The sequence below is a fragment of the Oryctolagus cuniculus genome, chromosome 19 (genome assembly GCF_051225735.1).
Source record: "Oryctolagus cuniculus isolate XC-2025 breed Fujian yellow rabbit chromosome 19, ASM5122573v1, whole genome shotgun sequence".
Lineage (NCBI taxonomy): Eukaryota > Metazoa > Chordata > Mammalia > Lagomorpha > Leporidae > Oryctolagus > Oryctolagus cuniculus.
Window position 1 is genome coordinate 53526989 of NC_142885.1, and position 14513 is coordinate 53541501.

Genomic DNA, 14513 nt, shown 5'->3' on the forward strand with positions numbered 1-14513 from the left:
AGAAACCAGACTTGCCAGCCTCTCGATCAGGCCCCTCCCAGGCTCCAGGATCGTGAGCCGCATGTTGTTTAAGCCACCCAGCCTATGGGGTTTTCTTATGGTAGCCGAGCTCGCTAACAGTGCGTTCTAGGTCTCAGGCTAAATGTGCTCCCTATTAAAGTCCTCGCATCAGCTCGTACCAGAGCGCTTATTATGACTCCCACTGGAAGTGCAGTGACTCGCTCAAGGTCACGCAGGGAGTGCAGGATCTGTCAGCAGAACTCAGATAAAGGTGTGGCTGCCTCCCTAATCTCCTATTCAGCACATCTGGGGTGAACCTCATTTAGAAGCCACTCGCCCAGCATTACTCACCCCAGCGACAACTCAAAACAGAGACTTTGCAGCACCAAGAATCCCAGTGATGTCCCCGTGGCTCTCTCACGGTAAAGAGGGGGCAGTCACTGTGGCCCGGCGGCTTAAACCGCCACTTGTGATGCTGATGGCCACATCCCACATTGGAGTACAGCTTCCAGCTTCCTGCTCACACACATTGGGAGGCAGCAGATGAAGGCTCAAATGCTGGGGTCCCTGCCCTACAGGTGAGAGACCCACCTGGAGTTCTGGCCCCCTGGTTTCACCCTGACCAAGCCCTGGCTACTGTGGGCATTTGGAGAATGAACCAGTGGATGAAAGATCTCTCTCTCTCTTTCAAATAAATAGAAACAAATAAGTAAATAAGCAAGAAGGCAAACAGGCACTCATACTGAACGGTCCGACTCAGACACTGATGAAAATGGGAGAGTGGTGTCCCTGGTTTCAGGCCACGTGGAGGAGACTAACTAGCCTTGCATTTCTGGAAGGCCCAGGCACCCCTTTGTTCTGCCACCACCACGCCGGCACCTCCTGCAAGGTTTCCTTACCATATTCACTTCCCCCCATGGAGGTGCTGAGAATGGTCTCGTTTTCTCGGTTGTTAAACGTGTAGCAGTTCCCATACATCGGGTGATGGAAAAGTGTGAAGTTCCTACGGAGCAAGAAATGGGTCAGACAGGGCCGGGCTGAGAACGCCCCTCGCACCGCTTAGCTGAAGTCTGGGATAAAGTTCTAAGGGAGCCAGGGGATGATGGACGTGGCCCACTTTCCCCTCGTCTTTCTGATAACGTGGGAAGCAAGGCCCCTCGGCCAGGTTGACAGACATTGGTCCAAAGACAGACTCTGCTTCCTGTTCTCCCTGTTGATCCTCTCACCCCCATTTCTGTCTCAGGCAACACTTGACATCTTTCCACTCCAAACCCCAGTCCTAGTAAGTGATCCCCAGGGGAGAAGTCCTGTCATCTGTGCCCTTCTACCATATGCCGTTTGTGACTTTAACTTTTAGAGTACCGTGATCTCTGACATTCGGTCTCCACACGTCTACACCAATAAGTCCACTAACATGGAGCAAGGTGAGATGAGTTTAGCATTTAAAAAGAGTGAAGTGAGCTCATCAGATAAGCAGGAACTCCTTCAAACCTGCCATTCACCTGCCCAGCCACCACCCAGGATCTGTTATCCTGAAGGAACAAAGGTTTGGAAGCGCACATATTGGACCTAGGTCTGTCTCCCTCCTGCCTTCCCTCGCTTCCTCTGCTAGACCAGGTCGGTGCTGCTCTGTTGTTGGTACCTGTGATGGGACGGTAACATACCAGGTTCTGTGCACCACATCAACTTTTTTTTTTTTTTTTGACAGGCAGAGTGGACAGTGAGAGAGAGACAGAGAGAAAGGTCTTCCTTTGCCGTTGGTTCACTCCCCAGTGGCCGCTGCGGCCGGCGCACCGCACTGATCCGATGGCAGGAGCCAGGTGCTTCCTCCTGGTCTCCCATGCGGGTGCAGGGCCCAAGCACTTGGGCCATCCTCCACTGCCTTCTCGGGCCACAGCAGAGAGCTGGACTGGAAGAGGAGCAACCGGGACAGAATCCGGCGCCCCGACTGGGACTAGAACCCGGGGTGCCGGCGCTGCAGGTGGAGGATTAGCCTAGTGAGCCGCAGCGTCAGCCCTCATCTTCTTTTAATACACAAGGTTCTAAGGTTCAACTACTCTGAATACACGATGTTCTGGGCCCATTATCTACTACTCCTAATATATAAGGTTCTACGCACATCATCCACTGCTCTGTGCTCTATGAGTAATCTAACGAGTTTAAAGCTATTTTGACTATACCAGGGACACCTTACGCACTGGCTCCAGAACCCAGCTCCTGTGTTTTTTTTTCCAGAGGGCAGAGCCAGTGAGAAGATCCCCTTTGGTTCCCAAGATGTCTAGCTGAGCTGGGGGTGTGTGCGAGGGGTCCCGTGGCCAGGGCTGCTGGTCCCCGGGGACTGAGCGAGCAGCCTTCCCGCCTGACCTGGCATCGCAGGACATTCCATCGAAGAAGCAGGTGACCAGCAGCTCCTCAGCAGAATAGCTCATGTTGATTTTCTTCTCCAGAGGCACCTGAGCCATGATGTTCATGTAGTGCAGCTTGTACCACTCCTGAATGGCATTGATCCCGGAGCTGAAGGTGTAGGTGGCACAGTCAGAGGAGTCATTTGGGCACTGTGAGAGGAGACACCAGGCAGGAGCCATCAGTCCTACTGCTGTGGGCCAGGCTCTCAGGGGAATAGGAGGGATATCCAGGGCAAGGATGGGTTTCCTCTGAATTCCGGGGGCTGGGAGAGATCACCCTTAAGCCTCAGGGACCAGAAGAGAGCTAAGCAAAGAAGCATACTGAGTCCCACTTGCTTGCCCATCATCCGTCCAGCAGGCAAGAATCCAAAGCAGCTTCTTCGGAGACCCAGACGTCTAGGGTCCGGCTGATTAACGATCCCTGGTTCCTACATACTCTTTCCTTTTATGTAAACATCAAGATGTCTGGATTCTAGCCCAGACCCTGACGCCACTTCTCAATGGGCTCCTGAGCGAGGTATTATGTGTACGTTTTATCAGCTATAAAACATTGCCTGAAGTGCAAACCCTGCCCACCTAGATATGAGAGTTGTTGAGAAGAACCACACATGAAAATATACAGTAAGGAGAGCTTTACAGAGGAGCTGTGTATTTCAGGTGGCCTTAACACCCAGGGCTTAGACACACTCCTGAAAGAATGATGTCAAAGATTTCATGTTGGAAGCAAGGGGAATTGTGTGGGCATCCTAAGAAAGCGCCCAGAAAGATCTGGAAGCCTCAACAATTTCCAGGAGGGCCATTTTCCAGGATCTGTGAGTAGAGCCCACAATTAGCAGTCAAGGCTACAAGAAGTAGCTCCTGTCCACCAGAGGTGGCTGGGGTGTGCTGATCAAGCTTGCCCAGGAAGGTGATGGATTGATTTCCTGGAGTGGCTGCCCCTCATGGGGGGCCAGAAGAGGAGATGAGAAGTCAGGCTACGGAAGACAAGTGCTTCTGCTGTCTAGGACCTGTTTTCTGCCTTTGGGAGCCTGTACCTCCATTTTAATTTGGGTACAGTCTGATGAGACTGTCCACCAAGAAGCTCCCTGCCCATTAGCCAAGAGGCGATCAGCTGACGCAAATTTGGCCAACCAGACAGTCCCAAGGTGGAATCTGACCCTTACTCACTCACAAAAAGACAGAACATAATGGAGGCTTCAGTGTTCAAAATGACTTCATCTCCTGCCACTTAGATCCTTGGATCTTGCCCATCTCAGTCCTTGGAGACACCTCCATGAGCTCCTTCTGAGTCCCTTTCTGGGATATTTTCTCCTCCTTGAGAATGCACGAGTGGGTTTCCACCGCTTGCATGCAAATCACACAGATCAGATCTGTTTCTTCCCGCCTGTCCACAGGGGCTAATGGCTAAGGAAGAGTCCCTGGACCTGCGAGCCCCAGCCCATCCCACACTCCAGACCGAGAGGAAGTGAATCTTACCAGCTGGAACCCCACCACTTTCTTGGACTCATGGACCTGCACGACGTTCGAGGCCTTGTGAATGATGTTCCCACTGATTTTCCGCTTCCGCCCAGTGAAGAAATCCCGGGCCTTGCCCTTCTCATCCCGATTGAAGATCAGCAGCGGGACCAAGTTGAGGAATTTGGGCCGGACGCCCTCCCAGGCTGGACTCCAGGACTCTGTGTCACGCTGTTTCCGAGACTTGACCTCTGAGAAGCCATACAGGGACTTCAAGGCCCCTCTGGTTTCCTGCTCCAGGTCAGCTAGCAGGTCACGCACGACACTGTACCTGCCAAGGTGGGAAGGGAGGGTCAGGGAGGGGGCTTATCCACGCTGCTTTCCACCAAGGTGGTGGGGGTGGGCTCTGCGGGTTGTGGCCCCTGCCTTACCTCCTAGCCAGGGACATCAGGGCCTTTCAGGACTTGGCCCATCCAAAGTGATCCCTGGCTCTGGAAAGTGGAAACAGACTACTAGGTGGCCCTTGTGTGACATTCTGTGTCTTCGTCCTGCCACCCCTGCCTACCTGCTCTCTGGGTGTGTTGATGACTGGGCCCCAACCAGCATTTCTGGAGTGGTGACTGTCGGGTGCCTCCCATAAACCAGCTTCAATGAGGACAAGTAAATGACTGCTAACCAGAGTCTACCCAGGCGCAGGCTCAGTCCCCACCCAATGCACCTTGCTCCTGCCCCCTGGCTGTCCTGGGGTCAGTGTTGGGAGGGATGTGGGGGTGGTGACTGTTACCATGACAACCACCAAGAACACAGAGGAATGGAACAGGAGTTGAGTGAATGAAGCATCATGCCTGTGGCCCCGGCATCCCATATGGGTGCCAGTTCAAATCCCGGCTGCTCCACTTCTGATCCAGCTCTCTGCTAATGGCCTGGGAAAGCAGTGGAGGATGGCCCAAGTGCTTGGGCCCCTGCACCTGCGTGAGAGACCTGGAAGAAGCTCCTGGCTCCTGGCTTTGGATCAGCGCAGCTCCAGCCGCTGCGACCAATTGGGGAGTGACCCAGTGGATAGAAGAGACCTTTCTTTCTGTCTCTCCCTCTCTTTGCCTGTGACTCTACCTCTCAAATAAATAAAATCTTTTAAAAAATGAAATCTTTAAAAAATAAAAAAAGTTCCAATGTGTTTACTTTGCATGCACATGTACACATGTGCACAGTTACACAGCCTGATTGCTAATTAGAAAAATGTGATTATTTTGTTTGTATTTTACTCCGCCATGGCAATGGAGGCTGCATTGGGGTTGGGCTGTTGACTTCCATGTCCCAGATCCTAGTACGGTGCATGAAAATTTGTAGATACTGAGTAAATAATTGTGGAACAGATAACGGGTGAGATGAAGGGAAGGAGGAAAGGCGAAAGGCAGAAAGACTTGCAGGGGGATGCGTCCTCGACTCGGCTTGGAGTTGCCACCAGCTCACTGAGGACGCTGGACAAGTTGGTTTCCTCTGATAATCTCTGCCATCGTCTCCACCGGCTCTTCCTTTCTCCTCCCCTCCACCCTGCACCGACAAATCCCGTTGGATTCTGACCTGCCTTGCGGACCGCTTTTCCATAATCCCGAGAAGGACACTGAGGACACACTGAGAGCAGGTCCTGGGGCTGACAACAGGACAATCCCCGAGGGCAGGCCCACCCCTGCCCACGGCCCAGCCGTCTCAGTCGGTGGGGCTGGGCTCTCCAAGATGCAGTTGGGGCAACCGAGATGTTCCCAGAAGTCACCAGGGTGACACTTGTGAGTCACATTCCGGGGAGAGTGAGGGTGCAAGCTTGGAGAGCTGGAACGGGGCGGCTAAGCCGGGCTTAGGGGGTGGCGGGTGTGGAGGCTGGGGGTAGCTAGCTCCTTCCAGGTCCCACCTCCAAGCTCAACTACTCCTTGTAGCCTTGGCTTCTGCCTCCCCAGAGCCACCCCAACCTCAGAAGTGGCGGACAGCAAATGGTACAGATTTGGAGCCTGGGATGGGGGCAGTTTACCAGTGTTGGCAACTAATTCAAATTTTCGAAAAGCAGGGAGGGTGTTGTGGCACCGCTTGGGACACCTACATTCCATGTCAGGGTGCCTGGCTCAAGCCTCAGCTACTACTACACTTCCGATTCAGCTTCCTGCTAATGCACAGCCTGGGAGGCAGCAGACACAAGTGGTTGAGTCCCTGCCACTCATGTGGGAGACCTGGATGGAGATCCTGGCTCCTGGCTTCAGCCTGGCCCAGCTCTGGCTGTGATAGGCTTTTGGGAATAAATCAATGATGGAAAATTGTTCTCTCTCTCCCTTGCTCAATCTTTCAAATAAATAAAACAAATAAACTAAAACTTCTCTGAAATTCCAGAGGCTGCAGTGTGCCACCCTCTTCGAGGGGGACTTGGGCATCTGGAGGGGGCATGCCCTTCGCCCCCAGAGCCCCGCTCCCACCTCTTACTTGTAGGGGTTGATGTTGCAGATGGTGACGGCCGGAAAATCCAGCTTCTGGAAGTGGACCTTGATGGAGACGGAGACCGTGTAGAAGGAGAAGACGAGCAGAGCGCACTGCCAGAAGATGAGGCCCACAGCGGTCAGCGTGAAGGCGATCCAGAGCAGGCGGCGGAGGCGGCCGGGGGACACCACGATGCGGCGACAGCCATGGGTGTTGGTGTTGAGGCAGTACCACCGCATCAGCTCCTTGATTGTGGGCGCCTGGGGGCCCTTCACCGGCAGGTTCTTCTTGATCTTGGCTTTGATCTTCTCACCGGGAGCCATGGTGGGGAGGGGGCTTGCAGGGTGGGCGTGCTGGAGGGGACGGAGGACAAGCAGGTGAGCTTGGACGCGTTGGCTGGTGGGGGCTGGGCAGCACCAGCCCACCAGCACTTAGAGGCTGCCTTCCTCTCCTCCATGGGCTGGGCACTCCGTGTTCCAAGGTCCTGGCCTCTTTTCCAGGACCTTGGCTTTTGGCCACTTTCTCCCCATCCCCCCTTTGTCAAAGAGGCATCCTCCTCCTCTAACAGCCCCAGGCCTGGCCCCGTGCAGGCTGGGTCACTTGAACCTGTGCATACTGGCTGGACAGGCTGAAGGAACCTTTCCCCTGGGTTCCTGGGCAGCAGCCCTGAGAGCAAGCCCAATCAGCACCTCTCTTATCAGGCACGGGTACTGCAGCCCGTGCCTTATCGCCTCCAGGAGCCTGGCCCCCCTGAAGGCATCATTCCTATCTCATCATGCCCCCTGGTGCCTAGTACTATGTGTGTGTGTACGTGTGGCACAGGGCAGGTGCTTAGCAAGTTTTCACAGACGGGAGCGATCTGCCTGGCGAATCTCCCAGCAGCCGCTTGGATCACGTTCCTGGCCATGTTTTCCCAAGCTCTGTTTCCCCACTGCTGCTTTCCTGCAAGTGGAATGATTTCTGTTTCATGTCTTCTTGTTACAGTCAAGTCCTTGAGCGTCTCTAGAGCACCTGATACCATAACCACAACTATGGGGCCACTTGTATTTGCCAGGCAGTGCGCTATATTTCCTCGATTTTAACATACTGATTTGGGAGAATGCTCCTTGATTTTATAACAGCGTTGAAGGACAGAATTGAAAAGCAAGTTACTGCATTCAATGAGCTCAGAGTGCAAAATCACACAGCTTTTTGGTGCAGAAGCTGAATTGGAAACTTGCAGCCTTAACCAGCATGGTATTTGCATTTTTTTTTGAAGATTTATTTATTTATTTGAAAGGCAGAGTTACAGAGAGGTGGGGGCAGAGACAGACAGACAGAGAGAGAGAGAGAGATCTTCCATCCTCTGGTTCACTCCCTAGATGGTTGTAATGGCTGGAGCTGGGTGGATCCAAGGCCAGGAACCAGGAGCTTCTTCCGGTTCTTCCACGTGGGTGCAGGGGCCCAAAGACTTGGCCCATCTTCTACTGCTTTCTCAGCCATAGCAGAGTGCTGGGTTGGCGGCAGCTTTACCTGCTATGCCACAGCAGTGGCCTGACATTTGCCTTTGAGGGGCCAGTATTGTGCCACCCTCCCCAGCCCCACCCCACCAAAGTAGACTGTTTATTAACAGACCTAGCATTAAATATAGGAGGAAGGGCTGGCGCCGTGGCTCACTTGGTTAATCCTCCACCTGTGGCGCCAGCATCCAACATGGGTCCCAGGTTCTAGTCCTGGTTGCTCCTCTCTCAGTCCAGCTCTCTGCTGTAGCCTGGGAGGGCAGTGGAGGATGGCCTAAGTGCTCGGGTCCCTGTACCCGTGTAGGAGACCAGGAAGAAGCATCTGGCTCCTGGCTTCGGATCAGCACAGCACTGGCTGTAGTGGCCATTTGGGGAGTGAACCAACAGAAAGAAGATCTTTCCTCTCTCTCTCATTGTCTATAGCTCTGTCAAATAAATAAAAAAAAAATTTTTTAAATATAGGAGGAAAACAAAGGGATCCTGAGCTATTCTGTTTCCAAACTCTAGATAATAACTAGGACTTTCTCACTAAGACCTGCGAGTGCTAGTGTCAGAGTGTGTAGGTGGACATGCAAACGGGGTCCCCTGTGCCTTCCACAGTGACAGAGGCAAATTAGGGCACATTCTAATTTCCAGCTGGGCATCCAAGGAGGGGCACCCCAACCCTGCAGAGGGCCTGTGTCCAGGATAAGGACTTTGGGGTGCCCCCACTGGGTAGCAGGGTATCCAGGGAGGGGCGTCCCATCACTGCAGAGGGCCTGTGTCCAGGATAAGGACTTTGGGGTGCCCCCATTGGGCAGCTGGGCATCCAAGGAGGGGCATCCCATCCTTACAGAGGGCCTTTGTCCAGGATAAGGACTTTGGGGTGCCCCCACTGGGTAGCAGGGTATCCAGGGAGGGGTGTCCCATCACTGCAGAGGGCCTGTGTCCAGGATAAGGACTTTGGGGTGCCCCCATTGGGTAGCTGGGTGTCCAGGGAGAGGCATCCCATCCCTGCAGAGGGCCTGTGTCTAGGATAAGAACTTTGGGGTGCCCCCATTGTGTTCCTTAGCAGGATCCTGTGCCGGTGGTCATATTCCTTCTGTGACTTGGACCCATGAGATACGACCTGGTATTGACAGTTGGGGCAAAGCAGGAAGGCTTTCAAGGTGAGCTTTGGGTTTGGGGGTACCGGGGAGACATCCTGAGGCAAACTGCTCCAAATACTGCCTGCACTTTCAGGATTTCGCTGGAAAGAAGAACCCCTCTCTGGCCCTCACAAGTATGCTGTTACCGTCTCAGCAAGAGGAACATAATTCACCTGGTTTTGTGGCTTTAAATATTGCCCATCCACACCACCTCCACCTCTCTTGGAACAAGTCCCAAACCCAAAAAGTCAGCAAGAGTTTCTTTTTTTTTTTTTTAAATGAAGTCCAAGTTTACATCTCTGTCAATTTTTTTATTATATTTATTTATTTATTTATTTATTTTTACAGGCAGAGTGGACAGTGAGAGAGAGAGAGAAAGGTCTTCTTTTTGCCATCGGTTCACCCTCCAATGGTCACCGCAGCCGGAGCACTGCGCCTATCCGAAGGCAGAAGCCAGGAGCCAGGTGCTTATCCTGGTCTCCCATGGGGTGCAGGGCCCAAGCACTTGGGCCATCCTCCACTGCACTCCCGGGCCACAGCAGAGAGCTGGCCTGGAAGAGGGGCAACCGGCACAGAATCCGGTGCCCCGACTGGGACTAGAACCCGGGGTGCCGGCGCCGCTAGGCGGAGGATTAGCCTAGTGAGCCGTGGCGCCGGCCCATCTCTGTCAATTAAAACTGTAGAAGCTGTGACCCGGCAGCTCCTGTCCCCAGCTCTCAGGTTTCTCACTGAAGACGACTCTGGGGGTCCCTGTGCCCCACCAGCCCCTTCCCCAGCACAGTGCAGGAGGCAGGAAGTCAGAGGAACCACAGGGCAGGAAGGGATCCCATCCGGATCCTCGCAAGACAGGCAACTGCTCGCACAAACCGCATTTCAACTCCAGAGCCAAACAGGGCTGCAGCTGCCACCTGGCCAGGCTGCGGGACTCAGCCTGCGGCCCCTGCAGAAGCCGTCACACGGCACTCACTCCTCCTGCACGACTGACAGGGGGGACCTCGCGTACCTTCAGAGGTAGGCATCGCCGTTTCCCACGCCGTGCCAATGAGTCTGAGACACCAAGAGGTTAAGGAGCTTGCCCAGGGTTACATTAGAAAGTGGCTGAGCCGGGACGTGAACCCAGGAGTCCGTACTTTAAACTGCAAGCGATGCCATTGCTCAAATACTAATTACAGCAACAACAACAGCTGTATCGATGGCTGACTCTACACCTGTGTTTTTTTCCCCATTACCTGATTGACTAATCACTATGCTTCAATGAGATGCTATCAATGCTCCCATTTCTCAGAGGAGAAAATCGAGGGGCAGAGAGGTAGGGTAATGTGCTCACGGCCACTCGGGAATGCTGCATTCACATTCCACAGCAGCGACTCGCCATCGCACCGCCCTCCCCTATCCCTGACCTTGCCTCTTCCCCAGCACAGACAGGGAGCCTGCAGCCCGCGCGGAAGGGATGGGGGATCGCCGCGGGGTGCCCGGTGCCCTTCTCGGCCGGCCCCACCGGCTCCGCGCGGAGACACCCGTGGCCCCGGCCGCGTCCGCCCCTGGGAATCTGGGCCGAAGCCGCCGGAGAGAAGCCAAGTGTTTGCTTCCTTCGGCATCCACAGGCACGCCGGGAGCATTCCAGAGCCAGGACGGCGCGAACGCGGGCGGGCCCCCGCGCCTCGCCCAGGTTGGAAGAGGCGAGGTGCGGCCCCCGACCCTTGGGCCCCACTTCAGAGCGGTTCGTGAAAACCTCTCTCCCGGCTCCGTGACCGCTCCGGCCTCCGCGTGGGTGGACGCTAGAGGGCCGGACGCCCGCTGCCCCGCGCGCAGGTGCCACACCATCCCGGCCACCCAGCAGCAGCCGCTGGCCGGCGCCTGCCTGGTCACCGAGCTCCGCGAAGCCCTGGCGCCCCGCGGCCGCTCCAGGGACTGGAGCAGGTCTGGCCCCACCGGATGCACTCACCTCTCGGTTCGGAAGGCAGAGGACTCGCGGGTGTGCAATCGGGCAACGCTCCTCTTCTGCTCCGCGGCAGCAAGAGCATCCCCAGCAGAGCTGCCACCAGCTCTTGTGGGCCGGGTCTGGCCCCGCCCCCACGAGCCCCGCCCCGGCCCCGCCCCTACCTGTCCCAGGTGTGCAGCCCCGGCCGCCGAGACCTTGCAGCAACCTCGAGCAGGCTACGATTGCGCAGCGCCCCCTGCCGCCCTGAGGCCGCTCTGCGCCCGCGCCCGGCCTGCGCGGCACCGGTCGGTGACACTGCGCGTGCCTGCTGCCCCCTTGAGGCCGCCCTGCTCCCTGCAGCCCGCTGCGTGTGGGCGTCGCCTCCCGCACCGCGCGCCGCAGTGCCTGGGGACTGCCAGTCACCTTCCACTCTGGCCCAGAGACCGCAGCCTCCCGGCCCAGCGCCAGCAGGACTCCCGACCCCAGACTCCCTTCTGAGGCTGCTTCGTCACCCTCTGCGTCCGGCTGTGGGCAGCACGGGTTGCTCAGGCTTTGCTAGATAACAAGAAAGGAGGGAGGGACCCTAGACACACTGGGCGCAGCCCTGCTAAGTAGGGAAGAGAGGCCACTCACATCCCACACCGGAGCGCCTGGGTTCCAGTCCCGGCTCCGCTTCCCAAGTCCAGCTTCCTCGGGAAAGCAGAAGCGACCGTGCCTGGGTTGCATGTCTGGACGCCTGGCTCAGCCCCAGCCTCTTAGGGACATCTGGGGAGTGAATCAGTGGATGGGAGATTCTCTCTCTCTGCTTTTCACATAAAATGAAAATAAGTTTTTAAATTTTTAATTTCAACCATTTCCTAAGAATACATGTTGGCTGTGAAAAAGTGATCATCCGTGCCCGCCCCAAACCATGATTATTAGCTGGGACGTGTGCACATAGCTACATACCTATCAGATATACTCACAGAGATCTCGTGTGGTGGGATTTTGAAGTGCGCACTGCTCTTTAACTTCTTCAGTTTGTTTTAGTGACAACGCACAGTTAAATTCTTATGAAAATTAGCCAGATTTTTCCACCTTGTTATCTATTATGGGCAATTTTCCTTGCCAATATGTACATTTACCTAAGTATTCCATTAGCATAATTTATTATTATTTTTTTATTTGACAGGCAAAGTTAGGGAGAGAGAGAGAGACAGAGAGAAAGGTCTTTGTTCCGTTGGTTCCCCCCCTCAAATGGCTGCTATAGCTGGTGCTGCGCCAATCTGAAGCCAGGAGCCAGGTGCTTCCTCCTGGTCTCCCATGCAAGTGCAGGGCCCAAGCACTTGGGCCATCCCTCCACTGCTATCCCAGGCCACAGCAGAGAGCTGGACTGGAAAAGGAGCAAACGGGACTAGAACCTGGCACCCATATGGGATGCCGGCGCCGCAGGTGGAGGATAAACCAAGTCAACTATAGCACCGGCCCCGCATAATTTATTTAATCCACATAACCATACATTTATTGTTTCCAAATTTCTCTGATTGCACATTGTTCTCTATGACAGCTTCTTGTACATCTTTGTTTATTTCCTTCAGATTAACTTGTCCTAGTAAATTTCCTTGCTGTTAATGTACTTACACAGTTTAACTGGGACAACAAAAAGAATGGTTAAAACTGTGGTACAAGGCAGTATTCAGAACTGAATAACAGAATGAATGTGTGCAAGTGCATAAATTTTTTTTTTTTTTTAGAAGACGAGTCCAGGCGGGCTGACTCGAGAGCCATACCCTTTTTTTTTTCCTTTTCTTTTTTGACAGGCAGTTAGACAGTGAGAGAGAGACAGAGAGACAGAGAAAAAGGTCTTCCTTCCGTTGGTTCACCCCCCAAATGGCTGCTATGGCCGGTGCGCTGCGCCAATCCGAAGCCAGAAGCCAGGTGCTTCCTCCTGGTCTCCCATGTGAGTGCAGGGACCCAAGCACTTGGGCCATCCTCCACTGCTATCCCAGGCCACAGCAGAGAGCTGGACTGGAAGAGGAGCAACCGAGACAGAATCTGGTGCCCCGACCAGGACTAGAATCCAGGGTGCTGGCGCCACAGGCGGAGGATTAGCCAAGTGAGCCTCGGCGCCGGCTGTGCATAAATGTTTAATGGGGCATTCTCTCTCAGGAGAGGTTTTACTGATTTGTGTTGTTTGGTGTTTTTGAATCTATACATGTGTGTATATATACATATTCATTGTAGAAACAGATATATGTGTTGGGGCAGGCACTGTGGCGTCATAGACTAAGCCTCCAACTGGAGTGCCAGAATCCCATATGGGCACCAGTTCGCATCCTGGCAGCTCCACTTCCAGTCCAGCTCTCTGCTATGGCCTGGAAAAGCAGTAGAAGATAGCCCAAGCCCTTGGGCCCTTACACCCATGTGGGAGACCTGGAAGAAGCACCTGGCTCCTGGCTTCGGATCGGCACAGCCCTGGCCGTTGAGGCCATTTCGGGGGTGAACCATCGGATGGAAGATTTTCTGTCTCTCTCACTGTCTGTAACTCTACCTATCAAATAAATAAATAAAAAATCTTTAGCAAAATATATCATATACAATTATGAACAATCCATAATACTTGAAAATAAATAATATTACCAGTTTATGTACTTGCTATACAGTGCTTTGTATCATTATTTATAAATAGACTTCCACTTATAAACTTGAAGTTTACTGTAAAACAAGCCCTGTGTGATAACCTGTGGGGTTCCACTGACAGCAGCCTCCCTGTAGCAAGAGCCATGTGGAGAGATTGACCTACACCATGTAGATTCGTGTAAGTGCACTCTGTGGTGTTTTTACAATAGTGAATTTCTCATAACCTGCCCCCTTCATCAAATGACGCATGAATATGAATATATCACCTGTACTGCAAAAGTACAAAGAATGCTTTTGGTAGGTGGCAGGCTAGTTGAAGTCAGGGATAAGACATGAAGTCAGATACATCAGATCGATGTCATTAGAGGACAGAACGAATTTAGACTGCATTGGCGTCTCTGTGAAAGTCAAGTTAAAATCTACACATAGTGAAGTGCACAGATCTTCAGGGTGCAGTTCTGTGGGCTTCCGTACAGGTGCACACTCACAGCCATCACCATAATAACCATGAAGAACATTCGCACCAGCCCAGGAAGCTCCTTCGGCCTCTTTCTACTCCATTCCCACACAGGTGATCACCGTTCTTTCTCTCCCTCTGGGAGCATCAGTTCTACTATTTGTAAAATACCTCGATCCACTGCTCACTACTTCTGGGGCCACCACCATGCTCAATCCATCCTCATCCCTCACCTGGTCATTGCCGCGGGGTCATTGCCCCACTAAGTCTGCCCCCTTAGCCTACAGGCAATGCAGAAGTTTCCGACTAATGAAAATTACAGCATGTCACTTCACTGTTTAAACCCATTCAGTGGGGGCCGGCGGTGTGGCACTGTGCATAGAGGTGCCACCTGCCCACTTCTGATCCAGCTCCCTGCTAATGTGCCTGAGAAAGCGGTGGAGGATGGCCCAGGGGCTGGATCCCAGCCATCCATGCAGGAGACCCGGATGAAGCTCCTCACACCTGGCTTGGGCCTGGCTCAGCCCTGGCTGTTACGGCCATGTAGGGAGTGAACCAGTAGATAGAAGG

The 14513-nt window shown here is 53.8% G+C and overlaps 1 protein-coding gene across 2 annotated transcripts in view; it reads right to left on the minus strand.

Moving 5' to 3' along the window:
* SCNN1G (sodium channel epithelial 1 subunit gamma) overlaps window positions 1-14513 on the minus strand; it is a 61574-nt gene that overhangs the window by 21498 nt on the left and 25563 nt on the right. Inside the window, 7 exon segments of one of the 2 annotated variants that reach the window (NM_001082126.1) lie at window positions 900-1003; window positions 2365-2555; window positions 3882-3970; window positions 3973-3980; window positions 3982-4191; window positions 6327-6673; window positions 10892-10950. In NM_001082126.1, the coding sequence (NP_001075595.1) occupies window positions 900-1003; window positions 2365-2555; window positions 3882-3970; window positions 3973-3980; window positions 3982-4191; window positions 6327-6643 (919 nt within the window). In that variant the 5' untranslated portion in view covers window positions 6644-6673; window positions 10892-10950. 2 annotated transcript variants of the gene reach the window in all.